This window comes from Bubalus bubalis, chromosome 22 (assembly GCF_019923935.1).
Source record: "Bubalus bubalis isolate 160015118507 breed Murrah chromosome 22, NDDB_SH_1, whole genome shotgun sequence".
Lineage (NCBI taxonomy): Eukaryota > Metazoa > Chordata > Mammalia > Artiodactyla > Bovidae > Bubalus > Bubalus bubalis.
The window spans coordinates 54,419,012-54,443,985 of NC_059178.1; the positions used below are offsets into that span (position 1 = coordinate 54,419,012).

The 24,974-nt window shown below is 39.6% G+C and overlaps 1 protein-coding gene across 1 annotated transcript in view; it reads left to right on the forward strand.

Annotated features, from left to right (window-relative positions):
* DOK6 (docking protein 6) overlaps window positions 1-24,974 on the forward strand; it is a 420,496-nt gene that overhangs the window by 304,419 nt on the left and 91,103 nt on the right. The window contains exon 6 of the mRNA XM_025273172.3: window positions 18,996-19,134. Coding sequence (XP_025128957.1) covers window positions 18,996-19,134 — 139 coding nt within the window. The remainder of the gene's footprint in view (window positions 1-18,995; window positions 19,135-24,974) is intronic.

Genomic DNA, 24,974 nt, shown 5'->3' on the forward strand with positions numbered 1-24,974 from the left:
GGAACTGCAGCAAAGAAGGAGAGTGCTTTCAAGATGTTTCATCCCAAGCCCTGTCCTATGGTCTGTCGTGACACTATGAAAAGTGTCATGATGAAAGAACTATGTGTGCTTTTCTGCTGCTCATCTTGAATGAATGAAACCGAGCTAAGTTGTAGTAAGCCTAGACTCCAAAATCACATGGCTGGGTTCAGATCATGGCTCAGCCACCTCGGTTTTAATGACCTTGGGCAAATTTCTTGACCTCCTTAGCATGGTGTTTTTCTGTAAAACAGAATGGTGAGAGCCTTGTAGAGTGTTGTGAAGCTCAACGAGGTAATGGACACACAGCATTTATCACCATGCCTGGCACTATAGGTGTTCCCCAAAATCCAGCTATTATCATTTCCTCTCATTGCTATGGGTCAGAGAAGGCAATGGCACCCCACTCCAGTACTCTTGCCTGGAAAATCCCATGGACGGAGGAGCCTGGTAAGCTGCAGTCCATGAGGTTGTGAAGAGTCGGACATGACTGAGTGTCTTCACTTTCACTTTTCACTTTCATGAATTGGAGAAGGAACTGGCAACCCACTCCAGTGTTCTTGCCTGGAGAATCCCAGGGGAGGGGGAGCCTGGTGGGCTACCGTCTGTGGGGTCACACAGAGTCGGACATGACTGAAGCGACTTAGCAGCAGCAGCAGCAGCATTGCTATGGGTAGTGGGTATTGTCTCAGTGCTTTACAACCCAGGTGGTGGTATTAGTCAGTCAGTCGTGTCCAACGCTTTGAGATCCCATGGACTGCAGCCCTCCAGGCTCCTCTCTCCATGGGATTCTCCAGGCAAGAACACTGGAGTGGGTAGCCATTCCCTTCTCCAGGGGATCTTCCCGACCCAGGGATTGAACCCCAGTCTCCCACATTGCAGGCAGATTCTTTACTGTTTGAGCCACCAGGGAAGCCCATTTATAAGCCAGAACTCTGCATAATCTTGGTCCCCTTGAAAATCAGATGAGATGCCTGTGCTCACTGGAAAGAGAGTAAACGTGCATATAAATGTATATATGGTGTGTGTGTGTTTAAGCTGGAAGGGAGGCCTTTAAGTCACTACTACAGTATTGTACAAATTTAGCTGTAAAATGCACAGTCGGCACTTATTATCTGCGGGTTCCACATCCACAAATTTAACCAACTGAGCATTGATCCGCAGATGGGGAACCGCTGATACTGAGGGCTGAGTGTACTGCATCACTTTATATAAGCAGCTTGAGCATCCTTAGATTTGGGTATCCACCCTTGGAGCCAGTCCCCCATGACTGCCAAGGGCAGCCTGTTATTTGCCAAAGGACTGAGCTGAGAACATTGTAAGCACCACATCTGCACAAAAACCCAGTGAGGAAGGTTCTTTGGACCTTTGAATTAAATTTTAATGTGGTCTAATTTTAATTAATTTAATTAAATTAATAAATTGATAGCGTTCCTTTATTTAATATGACAGTTTGCACAAAGAAGAATCAGTGGAAAGTGTCTCTCCCATACTCATGGACTGCCAGTCATGTTCATTTCATCCCCGACTAATAAGACAGTTCTTGTGCATTCTTCCACAGTTTAATGTACATATAACCGAAGATTTATATAAATTCTTCCCCATGTACTTTTTTTTTTACAAAACTGTTAGCACACTATAAACATTATAGTCACCTTTTTTTTTTTTTTTTTTTTTACTAATTTAGCAATGTTTTAGATATCCATTTGGGTGGTAGTAATAATAATAATAATAGAAGTACTATTTCATGAATTATAATAAATTATAGACACTGTTTTAAAATTTACCTGTATTAGTTCATTTAATGATCAAACAAACCCTGTGAACAAAGTACTTACTAATAGTATACCTAACTTACAGGCATGAGAAGTTATCAGTGTTGTGAATTTCAAATATTTTTCGTAGTATTTAATTTGCCATTTGCTAGCTCATGATTTCTTTCACAGGCAGATTTATCAGTCTTTTGTCACTTATTGCATTGGGTTGTAGCTTGAAACCCTGCTATTTTCTAACTTTAAATAGGAATTCTTTCCTACTTTCTTCTCTTACTTTTTTGTTGTTGTTTTTTCTGGAATTTGTATCAGTGGAAGTAGAAATATGGATTGAAATATTTTTCCAAATGGCAGTTGTCCCAACACAGTTTATTAACCAGTCCAGCTTTCCCCTACAGATGTGAGATGACACTGTACCACGTTTAACTCTCGTATGAATTGAGTCTGTTTCTAGACTTTCCTTACTCTTGCTTTCATCTGTTTGTCAATATTGCTTATAATTTCTTACCATAAAGCAACATCTGACTCACCAAAGCTTTAGACAGAAACTTCAACATTTTTCATAGCTGCTAAAAAAAAAGGAAGAAGAAATAAAATGCTAGCATTGTTGAGTGACAATAAAGATTAAACTGTTATCAGGAAAAAAGTGTTAATTGGTTTGCACTGTTCTCCAGAAGAGCTGTGCTTTTAAGAATTTCATTCCTTTCCATAATTAAACATTAAATTTTCAATAATGAAAGAAGCACCACTGGGTTTTCAGGAAAGTGCTCCTGTTTTAACACCATTGTAGAGAGTTTACGATTTCTGTGTGAACAGAGAATAAATATCTAGTCACTAAATATAGATTCAAAATCGCAAAACATACTGCAGGAATGAAATGACACAGTGTGAAGGTGGACAGAATTGCCAGAGGTCTACAGATTCACCCATAGAGAACTATTTTAAAAGCATCCATTTTCACTTCTTAAACTGTTTCCTTCTTGGCAAAATTCTTTTGCTTGTCCTTTGGAAGAAAGGCTGGAATTCTGACATCACTCATTCATAAAGAGCTGAGTTTGGAGAGAACAGGATGGCAGAGGAGTAGGTGGACATGGAGTACATCTCTCTCCACGAATACGTCAGGAATATAGCTTCAGACACAGAAGTGCATACAGAACACCACCTGAAAGCGGACAGGAGGACCTGACCAGTGGAAAGGAATATATAGACCCACGCGAAACTCGGTAGAATGAAGAAACTAGGGGGGAAAACTGGAGTGTTAGAAGGACTGGACCTGCCCTCGGTGGGTGGGGAACTGAAGCAGGGGTCTGATCCGCACATCAGGGCAATTGTCTGAATCAGAGGAGAAACATTTAAGGCTTAGAGTGAAAGAGCTGACCTGTGGCAGCCTAAATGGAATGAGGATCAGACAGTCCTTGCCGCAACCATACATACTCCGGACAGGGATGCAGACCCCTTGGAAGGTGCAGCAGCTGGGAGCTGGAGTTTAGGGATTGTGGAGCAGTCCCAGGGTGAGGGCTACTGTTGACTGTGGAGAGACGGGATGGAGGGGATGTGAGGGAGGAGATCGTGGTGGGAAATGCCTGTGGAGGAATGCTGGGCAGCCATGGAAGCAAGACGATACTGCTGAATCACATGTAGTGGATGGAACCATCACCATAGCCTCTCTCCCCTCACATGCCAGCATCAGCAGCTGAACAATAGAGAGCCTGGCCCATCAAAAGCCTGATGCACTGAACTACAGAGCAGGACCCCACGCAGGGTGCCCCTTTAAGTGCCTGATGCGCCAATCTACAGAATAGGACCCCAGGCAAGGGAGCCCTCTAAGTGCCTGATCCAGAGAAGCTACAGAGAAAGTCTGGCCAAAGAGGCCTTCTGATTACCAGCTACAAGAGGCCAAAAAAAGACTCTGGTAGGGCCATAACTCCTGCCATGGAAGCAGTCTGTGTCCCTGCACACTTGGCACTGCCAGGGTCCCCACAAGCCAAGCAGCTGTGCCACCTTCAAACTCAGTTCTCACTGGGGCAGAGCTGCCGCAGGGAAAAAAGTCTTGTGTCCATGCACACAGGGTTCCTTTGGTTGTGTCCAACTCTTTGTGACACTGTAGACTGTGGCCTGCCAGGCTTCTCTGTCGGGGGCGGGGAGGGGGGGGAGGTTCTCCAGGCAAGAAAACTGGAGCGTATTGGCCAATACTGGTTGCCATAACCTTCTAGAGCACTATATTTCCTGCTGCCCTAGCTGCCAGCTCCCCTGAGTTCCTGGTGCTGCCAGAGCCCCTGCGACCCAAGCAGCTGCAAAACTTCCACACCTGGCCCTCACTGGGGCAGACCCAAGCCCTCCAGAGCAGCCTCAGGAGCAAACCCCAGTGGACACCCACATGCAAAGGTGGAAATAAAACCACAATTGAAACCCAGGGTCAGTGTGTCTAAGGAAGAAGACCCAAAACCTTCCCACCAGTTGTACAAGCTGCAGATTAAATCCACACGATCAACTAGGCAGACTGTGTCTATGGAATACATAAAAGGTCATTGAGAGCTCACACAAAAGAAAACACACCAGTTCTGTTAGCTGTGGCTGTTGGAGTCAAGAACACAGAGGAGTAGAACCAGATTAGAACCTGGGCTGCCCCTGAGCAGGTCCAGAGACCAGCACAGTGTTGGAGGGCATCCTAGGGAAATGAGGTGGCCTGTGACTCCCAGCGTGGGAAAGGACTCTGACAGCGGTGACTCAAGAAAAACATTTGTTATTCTTATGTTTTGACTTGTTATGTAGATTCTTTTGGATTTTTTCTTTCCTTTTTATTCCCCCTCTGTAGTAGTTGTCAATTTTATTGGCACTATGAAATCTAATTAAACTATTGAGCTTTTTTTTTTCCTCAGTCACATTTTTTATTGTTGTTATAAACCTCTGCTTCTATGTTGGGCTTTTTCAATTCTGTGGAGTTTTCCTTTTTTACCTCGGTCTCGTTTTTTAATTTTAATTTTTAATTTTTTTAAACCTATGATTATTTTTTCTACATTTATTCCTTTGTTTGCTTTTCCTACTGTTCTTTTCCCTTTGCAGTTAATCTTTAATGTATATAAATCTTAATCTACCTCTATTTAACTTTACATATTATTCTTTCTTTCCTTTTCTCTCAACATACTTATTAGTTTTGTTTTCATTGCTTTGTTCCCTACTTGGCACCTTGCTTTAGTTTTGTTTTCCAGTTTGTGCTTTGGTTAGTTTTGTTCTTAACTGGTAAATATAATTTTTTATTTCCTCTGTTCGCTGGGTCAGTCTACTGTACTTTATTTTTGTTGGACTGTTTAGACTTTGCTCAAGAGTGTATATGTTTATGTGTATATTCCATTATTTTAATTATTATTTGCCTGATTTTGTAACTGCCATTTGTCAAGGATTCATCATTGGTTTCTAATTTTTGGATATTTGTCTTACTCTCAGTTAATGCCATAACAAACCACTTGTGGAATTTTTATTCCTGACCAGACATCAAGCCCTGAGCCTTTGGAGAAAGAGCACTAACTCCAAGACCCTAGACTATCAGAGAACTAACCCTAGGGATCATCAGATAGTGAGAACTCACACAAAGGAAACCACTTGAATACAAGACCCAGCATCACCCAACCACCAGTAGCACCCTGTGCAGGACGCCTCATCTAAACAACAAACAAAACAAAAATATAAACCCAATCATCAGCAGACAGGATTACCACCTCACTCAGCCTTACCCATCAGAGGAAAAACAAACAAAAACTCAGCACAAATCTCATCCTATACAAAGCTTACAGAAACCACTGGGCCTTTTAGAAGGGCAGAAACCAAAAGGAAGAAAGAATTCAACCTTTAAGGGAAAGGAGACCTCAAACACAATAAGTTAAAAAAAATAATAATTAAAAGGCAGAGAAATACTATACAAATGAAGGAACAAACTAGAAACACAGAAGCCCAAATAAATGAAGAGGAAATAGGCAAACTACCCAAAAAAGAATTCAGAATAATGATAGCAAAGATGATCAAAAACCTTGAAAACAGAATGGAGAAAGTGCAACAATCAACAAAGACCTAGAATAATTAAAGAATAAATACTCAGAGACAAACAACACAATGACAGAAATTAAAAATACTCCAGAAGAAATCAAAAGCAGAAGAACAAATCAGTGAGCTGGAAGATAAAATGGTGGAAATAACTTCTGAAGAGCAGAATAATGTAAAAAGAATGAAAAGAGCTGAGGACAGTCTCAGAGAGCTCTGCTGCTGCTGCTGCTGCTGCTAAGTCACTTCAGTCTCCATATCAAATGCACCAACATTCAAATTATAGGGATCCCAGAAGAAGAAGAGAAAAGGAAAGGGTATGAGAAAATTTTTGAAGAAATTTTACTCGAAAATTTCCCCAACATGGAAAAGGAAATAATCAATCAAGTCCAAGAGGCACAAAGAGGATATCCATACAGGATAAACGCAAGGAGAAACACACCAAGGCACATACTAATCAAACTAACAAAGACTAAACACAAAGAAATAATATTAGAAGCAGCAAGGAAAAAGCAACAAATAACGTACAAGGGAAACCCCATATATTTAACAGCTGATCTTTCAGCAGAAACTCTGCAGGCCAGAAGGGAATGGCAGGATATTTAAAGTAACTGAAAGGGAAAAATCTACAACCAAGATTACAGTACCTGGCAAGGATCTCATTCAAAATTGATGGAGAAATAAAAAGCTTCTCAGACAAGCAAAAGCTAAGAGAATTCAGTACCACCAAACCAGCTTTACAGGAAATGTAAAAGAGACTTATGTAGTCAAGAAATACAAGAGAAGAAAAAAGATCTACAAAATCAACACCAAACAATTAAGAAAATGGCAATAGGAACATATATATCAATAATTACTTTAAATATAAATGGATTAAATGCTCCAACCAAAGACACAGACTGGCTGAATGGTTACAAAAACAAGACCCATAGATATGGTGTCTTCAAGAAACCCACTTCAGACCTCATGACACACAGAGACTGAAAGTGAGAGGATGGAAAAATATATTCCACGCAGATGGGAAGCAAAAGAAAGCTGGAGTAGCAATCCTCATATCAGACAAAATAGACGTTAAAATAAAGAATATTACAGGAGATAAGGAAGGACAGTACATAATAATCAAAGGATTGATCCAAGAGGAAGACATAACAATTGTAAATATCTATGCACCCAACATAGGAGCACCTCAATACATAAGTCAAACACTACCAGACTTAAAAGGAGAAACAGACAGTAACACAATAATAGAAGGAGACTTTAACACCCCACTCACACCAATAAGACAGAAAATTAATAATTAAGTACAAGTCTTAAATGATACATTAGATGAGATGAATCTCACTGATATCCTCAGGACATTCCATCCAAATGCAGAAGAATACACCTTCTTCTCAAGTGCACATGGAACATTCTCCAGGATAGATTACATCTTGGGTCACAAATCAGACCTCGGTAAATTTAAGAAAATTGAAATCATATCAAGCATCTTCTCTGACCACAACACTATGAGACTAGATATCAATTACAATAAAAAAAAACTGTGAGAAACACAAACATATGGAGATTAAACAACACATTTCTAAATAACCAACAGGTTACTGAAGAAATCAAAAGGGAAATCAAAACATTTCTAGAAACAAATGACAAAACACGACAACTCAAAACCTATGGGATGCAGCAAAAGCAGGTCTAAGAGTAAGTTTATAGCAATACAAATCCTACCTCAAGAAAAAAGAAAAACATCAAATAGACAGCCTAACTTTTGTAACAATTGGAAAAGGAAGCACAAAAAAAAAAATTAGAAGGAAATAAATCATAAAGATCCAAGCAGAAATAAATAAAAAAGAAATGAAAAAACAATAGTAAAAATTAATAAAACTAAAAGCTGGTTCTTTGAGAAAATAAACAAAATTGACAAACCTTTACCCAGACTCATCAAGAAAAAAAGAGAAGAGTCAAATCAACAAAATTAGAAATGAAAAAGGAGAGATTACAACAGACAATGCAGAAACACAAAGGATTATAAGGGACTATATGGCAATAAAATGGATAACCTGGAAGAAATGGACAGATTCTTAGAAAAGTTCAATCTTTCAAGACTGAACCAGGAAGAAATAGAAACTATGAACAACCCAATGACAAGCACTATAATTGAAGCTGTGATCAAAAATCTCCCAAAAAACAAAAGCCCAGGACCAGATGGCTTCAGAGGAGAATTCTATCAAACATTTAGTGAGGAGCTAATGGCTATCCTTCTAAAACTCTTTCAAAAAATTTCAGAGGAAGGAACACTTCCAAACTCATTCTACAAGGCCACCATCACCCTAATACCAAAACCAGACAAAAACAATGCAAAAAAAAAAAAAAGAAAGAAAGAAAGAAAAAAGAAAAAAAAAACTACAGGCCAATATCACTGATGAACATAGATGCAAAAATCCTCAACAAAATTTTAGCAAACAGAATTCAGCAGCACTTCAAAAAGCTCATACACCATGATCAAGCTGGGTTTATTCCAGGAATGCATGGATTCTTCAACATACAAATCAATGTAATACACCATATTAACAAGTTGAAAGATAAAAACCATATGATCATCTCAATAGATGCAGAAAAAGCCTTTGATAAAATTCAGCACCCATTTATGATTAAAACTCTTCAAAAATGGGCATAGAAGGAACCGACCTCAACATAGTAAAGGCCACATATGATAAGCCTACAGCAAACATTTGGAGAAGAGAATGGCAATCCACTCCAGAGGAGCCTGGCAACTCACAGTCCATGGGGTCACAAAGAGTCAGACACGACTGAGCAACTAACGCTATAGCAAACATTATTCTCAGTTGTGAAAAGCTGAAAACATTCCCCCTAAGATCAGGAACAAGACAAGGGTGTCCACTTTCACCACTATTATTCAACATAGTTCTGGAAGTCCTAGCTATGAAGAAGAAAATGAAATAAAAGGAATCTAGATCAGAAAAGAAGAAGTAAAGCTCTCACTGCAGGTGACATGATACTGTACATAGAAAACCATACAGATAGTATCAGAAAATTACTGGAGCTAATCAGTGAATTTAGCAAAGTTGCAGGATAGAAAATTAATACACAAAATCATTTGCATTTCTACATACTAACAATGAAAAATCAGAAAGAGAAATTAAGGAATCAATCCTGTTCACCATTGCAACAAAAAGAATCAAATATCTAGGAATAAACTTACATAAGGAGACAAAAGAACTGTACACAGAAAATTATAATACTGATGAAAGAAATCAAAGATGACATAAACAGATGGAGAGATATTCCATGTTCCTGGATAGGAAGAATCAATATTGTGAAAGTGACTGTACTACCAAATGCAATCTACAGATTCAATTTGATCCCTATCAAATTACCAATGGAGTTTTTCACAGAACTAGAACAAAAAATTTCACAATTCGTATGGAAACACAAAAGACCCCAAAAAGCCAAAGCAGTCTTGAAAAAGAAGAATGGATCTGGAGGAATCAACCTGCCTGACTTCAGATTATACTACAAAACTACAGTCATCAAGACAGTATGGTACTGGCACAAAAACAGAAATATAGACCAATGGAACAAGTTATAAAGCCCAGAAATAAACCCATGCACCTTGGAGTACCTTATTTTTTACAAAGGATTCAAGAATATACAATGGGGCAAAGACAGCTTCTTCAATAAGTGGTGCTGGGAAAACTGGACAGCTACATGTAAAAGAATGAAATTAGAACACTTCCTAACACCATACACAAAGATAAACTCAAAATGGATTAAAGACCTGAATATAAGACCAGAAACTATAAAACTTTTAGAGGAAAACATAGGCAGAACACTCAATGACATAAATCAAAGCAAGATCCTCTGTGACCCACCTCCTAGAGTAATGGAAATAAAAACAAAAGTAAACAAGTGAGACCTGATTAAACTTAAAGGCTTTTGCACAGCAAAGGAAACTATAAGCAGGCTGAAAAGACAACACTCAGAATGGGAAAAAATAATAGCAAATGAAACAACTGACAAAGGATTAATTCCCAAAATATACAAGCAGCTCATACAACTCAATGCCAGAAAAACAAACAACCCAATCAAAATGTGGGAGAAAGACCTAAACACATTTCTCCAAAGAAGACATACAGATGGCTAACAAACACAAGAAAAGACGCTCAACATTGCTCATTATTAAAGAAATGCAAATGAAAACTACAATGAGATACCACCTCACACCTGTCAGAATGGCCATGATAAAAAAAAAGTCTACAAACAATAAATGCTGGAGAGGGTGTGGAGAAAGGGGAACGCTTTTGCACTGTTGGTGGGAATGTAAACTGATACAGCCATTATGGAAGATGGTATGGAGAAAAACCACCATATGACTCAGGAATTCCACTCCTCAGCATATAGCCTGAGGGAACCAAAATTGAAAAAGACACATGTATCCCATTGTTCATTGCAGCACTATTTACAATAGCTAGAACATGGAAGCAACCTAGATGTCCATCGACAGAAGAATGGATAAAGAAGTTGTGGTGCGTATACATAATGGAATATTACTCAGGCATAAAAAGGAGTGCATTTGAGTCAGTTCTGATGAGGTAGATGAACCTAGAACCTATTATACAGAGTGATGTGAGTCAGAAAGAGAAAGATAAATATCATATTCTAATGTATATATATGGAATCTAGAAAAATGGTACTGAAGAATTTATTTACAGGGCAGCAATAGAGAAACAGACATAGAGAACAGACTTATGGACATGGGGAGAGGGGAGGAGAGGGTGAGATGTATGGAAAGAGTAGCATGGAAACCACATTACCATAAGTAAAATAGAGAGCCGATGGGATTTGCTCTATGGCTCATGAAACTCAAGGAGGGGCTCTGTATCAACCTAGAGGGGTGTGGTGGGGAGGGAGATGGAAGGGAGGTTCAAAAGGGAGGGGATATATGTATACCTATGGCTGATTCATGCTGAGGTTTGCAAAATTCTGTAAAGCAATTATCCTTCAGTAAAAAAAAAAAACTAAAAAGAGGGGGAAAAGTGGAAAAAAATAATAAAGAGCTGATTTTGAGGCCTAAGGACAAGAAAAGGAGGGCAGTGGTGTAGTGATTACATGACAGGGGCTTTTTCTCAAGTGAGACTGCCTTCATGGCACCGTCTTTTAGGGTTGTTTCCCCCCTTGAAGGGAACTTTGAACCCATCCATAGTAGGATGTCTCCCTGGAGTTCAGTTTCCTGTGACTACAGACCTTCACAGTGAACTCTGGTTCTCTCTCTCTTTCTTGTTGGCATGTAATTGCTTTACAATGTTGTTAGTTTTTGCTGTACAAGGAAGTGGCTCAGTCACTGTATACATATATACTCTCCCTCCTGAATCTCCCTCCCTCTCACTCCCATCCCACCTTCTGGGTGACCACAGAGCACCAAGCTGAGCCCCCTGTACCAGAGAGCAGCTTCCCACTAGTTACCTGTTTCACACCTGGTAGTGGGCATTTGTTGGAGCTGCTCTCCCCATTCATCCCGCCCTCTCCTTTCCTGCACTGTGTCCACACGTCCACGTGTTCTCTGTGTCTGTGTCTCTAGTCTTACCCTGCCAACAGATTCACCTGTATTACTTTTCTAGATTCCACATGTATTTGTTAATACATGATATTTGTTTTTCTGACTTACTTCACTCTGTATGGCAGACTCTAGGTCCACCCATGTCTCTACAAATGACCCAATTTCATTCCTTTTATGGCTGAGGAATATTCCAGTGTACATCTGTACCACAACTTCTCTATCCATCGGTCAGCACCTTTAGGCTGCTCCCACATCAGGGCTATTGTAAATAGTGCCACAGGAGAACACAGTGGAGACAAGACTGACAGCATTGCCATGTTAAGGGGTTCTGGACTAGAGTGGTGAGGTGAGCTAAAGGGAGCATGCCCTCTTAAATCCCTAGAGGAATGGAATTTGGAAAAGAGCCATTTAATGAAAAGACTAAGATTGTTTTTATTCTTGTTACATCAAAATATATTAACAACCTATGACAAGCAGGGTAGCATGGCCAAGCAGTCTAAGGTGCTGGATTAAGGCTCCAGTCTCTTTGGGGGCATTGATTTGAATCCCAGAGCTGTCAGTTTGTCTATATCTTTAGGCTCCCCACGTAGTGCTAGTGGTAAACAAAGAACCTGCCTGAAATGCAGGAGACATAAGAGATACAGGTTCAATCTCTGGGTCAGGAAGATCCCCTGGAGGAGAACATGGCAACCCACTCCAGTATTCTTGCCTGGAGAATCCCATGAACAGAGGAGCCTGGCTGGCAGAGTCAGACGTGGCTGAGCAACTAAGCCCATTGCTATTTATTTCTGAGAATTTTTATGTGGCCCCAGACTGTTTTAAAGCTGAAAGTGACCTTAGGGATTCTACTCTTTAACCTTTTATTTTAGATAAGAAGTATTAATTTGGTGCAACTACCTTGTTAAGTATTAAGAGAGATAACATTCATCATTGTTTATATGTTTCAAAAGAATTCAAGTTCGCAATCAGGACAAACAGACATAGTCCCTATTGTCACTTATTCTTCACATCAGTGCAGTTGAGGAATGTGCGTGTTACTGGTGGGAATTAGGATATTCAGATGTAACTAGCACCTCTATTTTCAATTCAGTTGAGTTCAGTCACTCAGTCTTCTCTGACTCTGCGACTGCAAAGAGTCAGACAAGACTTCCAGGCTTCCCTGTTCTGCCAGGCTTCCCTGTTCATCACCAACTCCCAGAGCTTGTTCAAACTCATGTCCATCAAGTGGTGGTGATGCCATCCAACCATCTCATCCTCTGTCGTCCCCTTCTCCTCCCGCCTTCAGTCTTTCCCAGCACCAGGGTCTTTTCCAGTGAGTCAGTTCTTCACATCAAGTGGCCAAAGTATTGGAGTTGCAGCTTCAGCATCAGTCCTTCCAATGAATATTCAGGACTGATTTCCTTTAGGATGGACTGGTTGGATCTCCTTGCAGTCCAGGGGACTCTCAAGAGTCTTCTCCAACACCACAGTTCAAAAGCATCAGTTCTTCGGTGCTCAGCTTTCTTTATAGTCCAACTCTCACATCCAGACATGACTACTGGAAAAACCATAGCTCTGACTAGATGGACCTTTGTCAGCAAAGTAACGTCTCTGCTTTTTAATACACTAAGTTGGCATAGCTTTTCTTCCAAGGAGCAAGTGTCTTTTAATGTCATGGCTGTAGTCACCATTTGCAGTGATTTTGGAGCCCCCAAAAATAAAGTCTCTCACTGTTCCCATTGTTTCCCCGTCTATTTGCTTTGAAGTGATGGGACTGGATGCCATGATTGTAGTTTTCTGAATGTTGAGTTTTAAGCCAACTTTTTCACTTCTTTCACTTTCATCAAGAGGCTCTTTAGTTCTCCTTCACTTTCTGCCGTAAGGGTCATGTCATCTGCATATCTGAGGTTATTGATATTTCTCCCAGCAATCTTGATTCCAGCTTGTGCTACATCCAGCCTGGCATTTCTTATGATGTACTCTGCATAGAAGTTAAATAAGCAGGGTGACAATATACAGCCTTGACGTACTCCTTTCCCAATTTGGAACCAGTCTGTTGTTCCATCTCCAGTTCTGTTGTTTCCTTATCTGCATACAGATTTCTCAGGAGGCAGATAAGGTGGTCTGGTATTCCCATCTCTTGAAGAATTTTCCACAGTTCGTTCTGATCCACACAGTCAAAGGCATTGGTGTAGTCAATAAAGAAGAAGTAGATGTTTTCTGGAACTCTTTTGCTCTTTTGATGATTCAACAGATGTTAGCAGTTGATCTCTCATTCCTCTGCCTTTTCTAAATCCAGCTTGAACATCTGGAAGTTCATAGTTCATGTACTGTTGAAACCTGGCTTGGAGAATTCTGAGCATTAATTTGCTAGCTTGTGAGATGAGTGCAATTGTGTGGTAGTTGGAACATTCTTTGGATTGCCCTTCTTTGGGATTGGAATGAAAACTGATCTTTTCCAGTCCTGTGGCCACTGCTGAGTTTTCAAAATTTGCTGAAATATTGAGTGCAGCACTTTCACAGCATCATCCTTTAGGATTTGAAATAGCTCCACTGGAATTCCATCACCTCCACTAGCTTTGTTCATAGTGATGCTTCCTAAGGCCCTCTTGACTTTGCATTCCAGGATGTCTGGCTGTAGTTGAATGATAACACCATCCTGGTTATCTGGATCATGACAATCTTTTTTGTCTAGTTTCTCTGTGTATTCTTGCCACCTCTTCTTAATATCTTCTGCTTCTGTTAGGTCCATACCATTTCTTTCCCTTATTGTGTGCATCTTTGCATGAAATGTTCCCTTGGTATCTCTAATTTTCTTGACAAGATCTCTAGTCTTTCCCACTCTATTGTTTTCCTCTATTTCTTTGCATTAATCACTGAAGAAGGCTTTCTTATCTCTCCTTGCTATTCTTTGGAACTCTGCATTCAAATGGATATATCTTTCCTTTTCTCCTTTGCCTTTCACTTCTCTTCTTTTCTCAGCTATTTGTAAGGCCTCCTCAGACAACCATTTTTCCTTTTTGCATTTCTTTTTCTTGGGGATGGTCTTGATCACTGCCTCCTATACAGTGTCATGAACCTCTGTCCATAGTTCTTCAGGCACTCTATCAGGTCTAATCCCTTGAATCTATTTGTCACTTCCACTGTATAATTGTAAGGAATTTGATTTAGGTCATACCTGAATGGTCTAGTGGTTTTCTCTACTTTCTTCAATTGAAGTCTGAATTTTGCAATAGGGAGTTCATGATCTGAGTCACAGTCAGTTCCCGGTCTTGTTTTTGCTGACTGTATAGAGCTTATCCATCTTTGTCTGCAAAAAATATAATCAGTCTGATTCCAGCATTGACCATCTGGTGATGTCCATGTGTACAGTCTTCTCTTTTGTTCCTGGAAGAGTGTGTTTGCTATGACCAGTGCATTCTCTTGGCAAAACTCTGTTAGCCTTTCCCCCTGCTTCATTCTGTACTCCAAGGTCAAATTTGCCTGTTACTGCAGGTATCTCTTGACTTCCTGCTTTTGCATTTCAGTCCCGTATAATGAAAGAGACATCTTTTTGGGGTGTTAGTTCTAGAAGATCCTTATAGGTCTTCATAGAACTGTTCAACTTCAGCTTCTTCAGCATTACTAGTTGGGGCATAAACTTGGATTACTGTAATATTGAACGGTTTCCCTTGGAAATGAACAGAGATCATTCAGTCATTTTTGAGATTGCACCCAAGTACTGCATTTCAGACTCTTGTTGACTATGTGGGCTACTCCTCTATCTTAATTCTTTCCAAGTTAAGGAAAGTGTTCTGTTATGCTTTTTGTTTATTTTGTCATACTTCTTCCTTTCTTTCAGGTCCATGGGTCACAGTCTTAAACTGCACAAATATCACTCCTAATTTTTCCTCTTATGGGTCCCAAGTATCATCCCCCACTCCCTTGGATGACATGGTAACCTATGGAAAGAGTTCTATACGCTTTTCAAACTATAATGTGTGTGCAAAGCATATTGTCACAATGCAGGTTCTGATTGGCTTGTTTTTTCAAGCTTCATGAGCTGCTTGTATATTTTAGAGATTAATCTTTTGTCCACTGCTTCATTTGCAGATTTTTTTCCCATTCTGAGGGCTGTCATCTTGTTTATGATTTCCTTTGCTGTACAAAAAGCTTTTAAGTTTAATTAGGTCCTATTTGTTTATTTTTGTTTTGTTTTCATTACTCTAGGAAGTGGATCATAAAAGATCTTTCTGTGGCTTATGTTAAAGAGTGTTTTTCTTGTGTTTTCCTCTAAGAGTTTTATAGTGTCCGGTCTTACATTTACATCCTTAATCCCATTTGAGTTTATTTTGTGTATAGTGTTAGATAGTGTTCTAATTTCAGTCTTTTACATGCAACTGTCCAGATTTCCCAGCACCTCTTATTGAAGAGGCTCTCTTTTCTCCATTGTATCTTCTTGCATCCTTTGTCATAGCAATTATATTTCAATTAAAAAATAAATAAATAAATAAATAAAAAATGAACGTTCCACTTCAGCACTCTGGACAGCTCCCAGCGATGCTGGTCCACGTTGAGGAGCAAGGCATCGGTCATCACAATGATTTCATGTCTCATCTTGTCCTCTCTAGCACTGGCTTGCTACCACAAAACTGTTTAGACATATAAGAAAAAGATCTTATCTGTTCCTTACCACTCCCAAGAGTAAATGTTTTAAATAGTAACTAGGAAAAACGTAAACTGTTTATTCCAACACTGCTGACAAAAGTCATAAATCTAAGCCAATTGTACTGAAGAAGTGTAATTTCAGCTTGGCTTTGGGTATCTATGTTGAGAAAACAGCATCTTCTACCCAAAAGTTCTCTGTTTTTTTAAGCCAGTGTGTTCAAATTCCTGGTTTCTTGACCAGTGGATGAAGTTGGTCAGAGTTTGGGGGCAAAAAAACACAATCCCTTCTGTATGCCTTCAGACACCCCCGCTAGGCATAGTTAAGTCCCAGGAAGTGGCGAAGGGTTAGACCTGTGCATCTCAGTGACTGGATATAAAATAACAATTTGTATCTTCATTATCTGATTTCCAAAGGCTAGTAAGCAGTGTTTTTCCAGTGACAATGAACAAAACTCAACCTCAAATGAGATGGGCTCACCACTTATCCATGCTTTGCCTGCTCTTCCTGTTGGAGTTCTTTACTCCTTGGAATCAACAAAGAAAGCTCATTTGTTTCACTTTGTGAAAACTCTTCATTTTTCCCTCAGACTTTCCATTTCACGCTGTGTGAATTTTATTAAGATCTCTTTCACAGAAGCTAAGTGCTGGCTCTATGGGGCCCTAAGGGCTGGCAGTCACAGCCTCTGTAATTTCTAAAGCCTCTTGAGACAGTTATTTTCTACCGAAACTCCTTGGAGAATCACAGAGAAGAATCTAAAATCTCTTTGGTGCTGGAAGATGGAAGTTGGCCTCATGAGTATTTCATGCAAATCTTCTGGTGTTACAGCCTGAAAACAACAACACGGCAGTCCTGTTAATATCCAGTCTGTGAATGGGAACATCATATTGATACTCAGTGCCTCTTTCTGAAGGCCTCCAACTATTTTTACAAGCTGGTTTAAAATATTAATTAATTTTTTTTATTTTAGAGTTCCGTTCAGTTCAGTTGCTCAGTCGTGTCTGACTCTTTGAGACCCCATGAACCTCAGCACACCAGGCCTCCTGTCCATCACCAACTCCCGGAGTTTACCCAAACTCATGTCCATCGAGTCAGTGATGCCATCCAGCCATCTCATCCTCTGTCGCCCCCTTCTCCTTCTGCCCGCAATCCTTCCCAGCATCAGGGTCTTTTCCAATGAGTCAGCTCTTCACATCAGGTGGCCAAAGTATTGGAGTTTCAACATCAGTCCTTCCAATGAACACCCAGGACTGATCTCCTTTAGGATGGACTGGTTGGATCTCCTTGCAGTCCAAGGGATTCTCAAGAGTCTTCTCCAACACCACAATTCAAAAGCATCAATTCTTTGGCACTCAGCTTTCTTCACAGTCTAACTCTCACATCTATACATGACTATTGGAAAAACCATAGCCTTGACTAGAAAGGATGTTTGTTGGCAAAGTAATGTCTCTGCTTTTGAATATGCTACCTAGGTTGGTCATAACTTTCCTTCCAAGAAGTAAGCGTCTTTTAATTTCATGGCTGCCGTCACCATCTGCAGTGATTTTGGAGCCCAAAAAAATAAAGTCGAATTAGTCTTGGTTAATAAAATATATCCATAATCTTGCTGCCTGAGAAACTGTCAGTGGTTTTATTCCAAGAAAAAATTGTTTTAAAGGTGCATGAGTGCTAAGCTGTTTCAGTCATGTCCTACTCTTTGCAACGCCAGGGACTGTAGCCTGCCAGGCTCCTCTCTCCATGTGATTTCCCAGCCAAGAATACTGGAGTGGGTTGCCATTTCCTCCTCCAGGGGATCTTCCTGACCCAGGGATCAAACTCATGTCTCTTAAGTCTCCTGCATTGGCAAGTGGGTTCTTTACCACTAGCACCACCTAGGAAACCCCATTTTTAAAAGTACTCATAGTTAAATAATTGAAAAGGACTTTGTATTCTGATTTTTTTTCCTCTTGAATTTACATTGCAAGAATTTTAGGCAGTTCCCTGGTGGCCAGGTGGTTAGGATCCTGTGCTTTCATTGCTGTGATCCAGGTTGAATCTCTGGTTAGGGAACTGAGATCTCACAAGCTATGCTGCATGGCTGAAAGGAGAAAAAGTTTCAATGTTATTATGTGCTCTCATAAATGACATGATAATAGCTTTGTAATAGTCCATCAGATAAAAATATTATATTTAAATCAACAGATTCTCTATGGTGGATATTGAGATTAGTTTCATATTTTCTCTATGATGAAAATAATAATAACCAACATTTTTGAGCACTTAATACATGCTAAATGACACTAAAAATATTGTATCATCTCTTAACTGTCATAATGATCTTATGACATGTGTATTATAATTTTTTCCTGCTGGAGATGTTGAAAGGAGGGTTATCTTGCTCAAGGTCACACTGCTGGTAAGTGGCTGAGCCAAGGTTCAAACAAATGTTCTTACATCCATGTTGAATCTCCTCTCTGCCATGTTGTCTCTTAGTGTATACTGAGATTTACGTAAGGATTCTTCAGTTTGAATAAAAGCTTCAACCTATGTATGCAAGTCCTTAAAGTCTGCTCCTTGGTTCCTGCTGCAATGAGTATAAAATTGCAGATTTTCGTTCTTAACATTTCAAGAGCTATCAAGTCATAGGAGATAGTGCTATGATATCAATGTGAGGGTTCTTAACAGTTTGTTTTTATTCTTTAAATATTGGTAAGACATGCACTGTCATAACTGAAATTGCTTTTACACTGCTGTGAACACTTCATCTTTCAAATTCCAAATGTGCACGGATATTCACCCTTAGCTTCATCCTCGTGCACCATTTATAGACGCATCGGTTGGTTAGCTGGCTGGTTGGTTGGTTGGTTTGGTCCAGGATGAATCTGCTTCACTCATGCCTGTGTGGGTCAAGGCGGAGGGGGTTACAGGGCGAGGAGAACTGTTGCGCACTTGAGCACATGAAGACCCATCTGTTTCCCTGTCTCTGTCCTCACAGAATGTGTGACACAGGAGAAGGCCTGTTCACTTTTCAAACAAGGGAAGGAGAAATGATCTATCAGAAGGTCCATTCTGCGACACTGGCCATAGCTGAGCAGCATGAGAGATTAATGCTAGAAATGGAGCAGAAGGCCCGGGTAAGGCCCCTTCCTTGGTAACCTAACAGCTTGGAAATGAATGTCACTGAGCTCTAATGCGCATTGTGTATATGTGGGTCCATTCAGGACAGCGCCTCAGTGTTCACTCCCACCCGTGGCCCTGAGAGCTTGTCCCAATTACCAAACCTCATCTCTCAAATATTCTATTCAGCTTATGACAAAAGAAGCTGTTTGTGGCCGCTGCAGGGAGCCATGCACTTTGTGTATGTACCTATGACCTGTTGCCATGGTTACCCAAAGAGGGATGGAGTGCTCAGAGAGTCAAACAGGGAGTGGTGCCATCTGCATATCTCCACACATAGCCAGATAATCAGAGATGCGAATGTGGACCCACAATATCAAGGAAAATATGTTTCTACCAGAAAGCATTCAATTTTTCTTTCTGTCTTTGTATTTATTTTAGATTCTCTGAAACTTCTAGCTCTTTCTGTCCATGTTTCAGAGCCAATACTAAAATGTTTGCAGAAGGCACTTATACTATTTACCAGGTGTCTGTTATCCTGTCCTGGAAGTATGCTGTACTTTCGAGGTCAAGCTTAGAAATAATTTCATAAAGAATCTGAAATAGCAAAATTTACAAGTATCTGAAAAACACTATAAGCTTTACTACTAACTTCTTTGAAAAGCAAACAAAAGAATTATTATTGGTCATTGATCATCAAAAGAGATCAATATTGTCTTACTGCAGAATTGATAGGGATGCATTAGAACCCATCTATGAAAAGACAAAAGTAGAGTTTTGAGAAATAGGTGGATCACTACCCAGAAAAATACTCATAATTCTATTCCATTAAAGACTATGGGGCTTTGTATCTAGTATTATTTTATTTGGACTTTAAAAAATTTCAAATACATAATAACTTGAAATGTAAAATTATCTTTTAAATGTAAGAAAACAAAGTGGTTTAAGAAATGATTTTACATTATTCATAATACATTTCAAATTTTGTCAATACTACATATACATTTTTGTCTCTCTATCCAAGATATGGTTTAAAGAGCCTTCCTAATATCTAAGGGTGGCAAGTGCAAGTCACGCTTCCACTTGGCATTCAGTGGGAGGTAAAAGAGTAGCAAGAACATAAAGAGGATTATTAATATGAGACTACGGGGTTAATTGATGAAGCACCACCAGGAGGTTGGTAGGATTTAGTCTTTAGAAAGATTTTGGTTAAATTTAAATTATTTTAATAATTATCTAATTAATATGACATTTTTCTAATGGCTTAAATTTTGAGAAAAAAAAAGTAACTGCCAAATTTCAAATTATTTGAGTAGCTTGCATAATCATTTTCAGCCCATATATATAATCTGCTAGTGTTCATTTTCAGCTAAAATTAACAGCTGTGAGGTCATTTGCTATTTGTCAACAGGTGTAGTTCTTCTTTACCTCTGGTTGTTCTGAGCAGGCAAAATGCTCCTAAGTAGAGGCTCTTAGACAGTATTTTCACAAAGGAGAGTCCAAGAACTCTTTCAGGCAACTGTGATTGTCTGCAGTAAGGACAGCACTCCGTGTGCTGGCTTCCCATTCTGGTTCCCCTACTCATGGGTTGTATAATCTTGAGCAGCCCATTTAACCTCTAAATGTCTCATTTTCCTCTGTCTGTAGAATGGGTATAGAGTTGTTCTACTGATTTGGTTGTAATGAGGTATCTGTGCATTAATACATACAAAGTGCTGAGAACAGACCTGGCACACAGGAGGTACTGTGAAAGGTTCATTATTATCATGGTGATGTTGAATAATTTCAAGATCTGCAATGGTGGTGAAGACATGATATTTTTGTTCCCAGGAGAAGGCAATGGCACCCCACTCCAATACTCTTGCCTGGAAAATCCCATGGATGGAGGAGTCTGGTAGGCTGCAGTCGCTAAGAGTCAGACACTACTGAGTGACGTCACTTTCATTTTTCACTTTCATGCATTGGAGAAGGAAATGGCAACCCACTCCAGTGTTCTTGCCTAGAGAATCCCAGGGACGGCGGAGCCTGGTGGGCTGCCATCTATGGGGTCGCACAGAGTCGGACACGACTGAGGCGACTTAGCAGTAGCAGTAGCTCAGTATATGTTCGTCCCTTTCAAGTACACTTGTACCTTGTGCCAAAAGATTTGCAACACCAAATTTAATTCACCTTTGCCTTTGATGCGGTTGTGTTTTGTCTTATCCTGTAACACTGAGAAGCAAGGGGAGAGGAGGGAGGCTATTGCTGTGACGGAGATGCTACAGATGGAAGGTCCACTGACTGAGATCTCAGGCAGTGGAAGCCAGGATCGGGGTACACCGTAGATCTGGGTGCTCGAAGATGGAAGGGGAAGGGGACAGATATTAAAATAGCAGGCTCGGGGCATCTTTGATCATGCAGTGGCTTAAATCGGGTGAAAAAGTGTGACTACCAACTTTCAAATTATTTGAGAATGCAGGGAAAATTATTAAAGCTACATATTTAAACCAATGGCACCTCTCGAATTTGTTTCTGTTTTATGGAGGTCATAATCTTAGATAAAACACTCCAAGTTCTTCTAAGTCTGTTGTCAAAAACAAAGGTGCTCTACTTTGCGTGTGCAACATTTTTGGAAAGTTTTCATTGTTTCGGTGATAACAACCATTCATCAGAACACACATCTCAAAGGTTTCTTGCGTGGCCCTGCCCATGGAGGGTGAGTGTGGGCTGACTTCATCATCAACAAGACCTCAAAGGCCCTGAAATAATTTACTTTTGGATTTCAATGGATCTGTTACACACATACACATACAATACTACGCACACAAACACAAATAATATAAAAGAAACTTCTTGTTTTAATTTGCTTTGTATGTTCTTAAGCTTTACAAGTGCTATGAAATGTCCACAGGGACGTGATGAGAAGATATAAATGGAATTTTTAAAACACAGGTTTTCCCTTATAGTTTATCAAAACTAAGTGAAGGAAAGGGGGATTGTCCTCAGTCATTTCTAACTTCATAACAATGTAAGTGATTTAAAAGCAAAGAACCCCCTATAACAAAAGTTACAGTTTGTCCTTTAAAAACATAGTGTCTGGAATGCTCCTGTTTTCAGTCATTCTTGCTTCCTCGTCACCTGAAAAGCTCTGTGCACAATTTAAGGACAAACAGCATCGGGGCTGTTGAAATACGAGCAAGATAGCAAACCACAGATAATGCCTAAAAAACACCACTGGCAGGCTTAAAGGGGCTGCTGTCCAAAACTGTCACTTCTGTGGTCTTCCGAAGCTCCAGTGGACAGAGAAAAACAACAAGTCTTAAGTAGAATGTCCTTCCTAGAAAACAAATAGTTTTCTTTCTCTAAGATCTGTCATCTTACTTGCTTGAGAGTTAAAGTCACACAGAAATATCCCATAAAAGTGATTTGAACTGCCACGAGGCTGTGACTCTCTCTGAGCCCACCCTTGTGTCTATGCACATGTACCCTTTTTCCTCCTAATAAACACTTAACTTGTTTCACTAAAAAAAAAAAAAAAGTCACACATTTAACAAACTGGAAACTTTTACTGTTCCCCAAACAGTAAGCCTTTTGAACAGTAAGCATTTAAAAACAAATAATCTTATTTCCCTTTTATAATGTAAGATGAAAAGAAATTTCTGGTGAGAAGTCAGCACTGGCTGCCTCTGCAGCCAGCCCATTGGCACGTAGTAGGTCTAATGCCACCTGCCTCAGAGGAGGGCAAGGGGAGAGGGGAGAACGAAGCTGGTTTCATGTACAACTGACTTAGACTGCGACTCAAAGTTAGTGTATTTGCCCTTCCAGATTTATACATGATCACAGATCTTACCCAAGTATTGACTGCTACCAGCCTATGAAATAGTTCTTGTCTAAATAGCTGTATGACCAAGGAAATGCTATTCCATGGCATGAATTCCAAGCTGGGTATCTTTTCCACAGTTTAGTGTCTCTCAAGTCAGATGAGAGTTAACGGTTTAATTAGCAGCACTGTTCTTCCCTAGTGCTCCATAAAATCATGTGTCTTTCTAATGATGGCATCCTGGAGTGTATAAAATACCATAATACTTGTCGTAAGTATTCTGAAGACTCTAAACTGTTATTCCCAACTGTCACTAAATTATATCTTTCAGTTCCTTTTGAGTCCCTGTCTAACAAGGGGAGGAGTACCATGTGCCCATTTATAAATTTTGAAGAAATAGGAAAGCTTCCAGAATGGGACCTGTCCTGGGCAGTTTGGCTTTCTTTTGAGTGACAGCATTCTTCATACCCACATTTTATGTGAATCTCTATCAGCTATGGGGGGAAAAAAAAAAAAAAAACTAGTTCTCCCATACTGAAAAGGTGAAGAATTTGGAAGCAAAATAATCTTATGAGCTATAGACAGGAAAATGTTAACAATTTTTGCAATCTCTTTTCTAGGTTTAGTCATAGTAGGCTATGAAATTCTATAATGCGTGATTTATGATGGCAAATGGTATGTTACCACCAAAATATAGGAATATCTCCTTATGAATTCTTTCTTCAAAGTTCTATTCTTGACTCTCTTGCTCAGTATTATCAATTATTAACCAGCAGAAAAGAGCCTTCATTATTACTGACAATGAGCAGTTCCCTGCTGGGAAATGCTGTTTGCATTTTAGTGAAATTTGCTTTTACTGATTGGCTGACACTGATTAAACTAACACAAGCTCAGTTAGGACAAATTATTATAGTTGATAACTAACGTGGGCCTGTGTTCCTGATGTCTCAGAACACTAAAGGAAAATTAGTTTCTAAACAAAAACAAAGAAAATACTAATTTATATCTGCAATAAATACACAAATGAAATGGAAATGACAGGAAGGCAGTATGTAATTTTTCTAATACATCATGCTGAGACATAGTGTGATGGTCAAAATTTTATTTAGATTGTGTGTGTGTTTTTTTTTCTTTAGAAGTTGCTATGACTCTAGATGTCACTTCAAAAAATATATTATATATCATATATATGTATATAACATATAATCAACTTGATTACAATTGATAAAGTATAAGGAAAATTAATGTCTAACATTAAAAAGTTCAACTGTGTTTAAAAGACACAATTTTGTTTCTTTTATTTATATTGCTAGAATAGAACAATAGTAGAGAAATCTCAGAGAAGGCAATGGCATCCCACTCCAGTACTTTTGCCTAGAAAATCCCATGCACGGAGGAGCCTGGTAGGCTGCAGTCCATGGGGTCGCTAGAGTTGGACACGACTGAAGCGACTTAGCAGCAGCAGCAGAGAAATCTACAAATATCGTTCTTTTTTCATTTCTTTAAACGATAGTACTCTTACTTATTCAGAGGCATTCAATCTGCTCTTGGCAATTAAGGAGTATTGTTGTTGTTTCGTCATTGAGTCGTGTCCAACTCTTTTCCAGCCTGGGGACTGTAGCCCACCAGGCTCCTCTTGTCCATGGGAGTCTCCAAGCAAGAATACTGGAGTGGGTTACCATTTCCTTCTCCAGATCTTTGCAACCCAGGGATCGAACCCAAGTCTCCCGCTTGGCAGGCAGATTCTTTACCAGTGAGCCACCAGGAAAGCTGAATTACAAGAGTAATTTCCTTAAAAGAGGAAGAAAAAAAAACAGATTTCAAAAGTCAGTCAAAATGACTCAGCATACAGACATATATGACATATATGCATATAACCCAAAGAATCAGATGAACTCCTCTTTGAGAAATTCTGTAAAATGGGTATGGGGGAGTAGGCCACTAGGGACAAACTAAAATCTAAGAAATTGATGTAAGAATTTCATGAGAAGATCATTAAGGCTACATTTAAAGAATGTGAGCATAGTTGTCAATCCCTGGATGCACACACGCTATGTG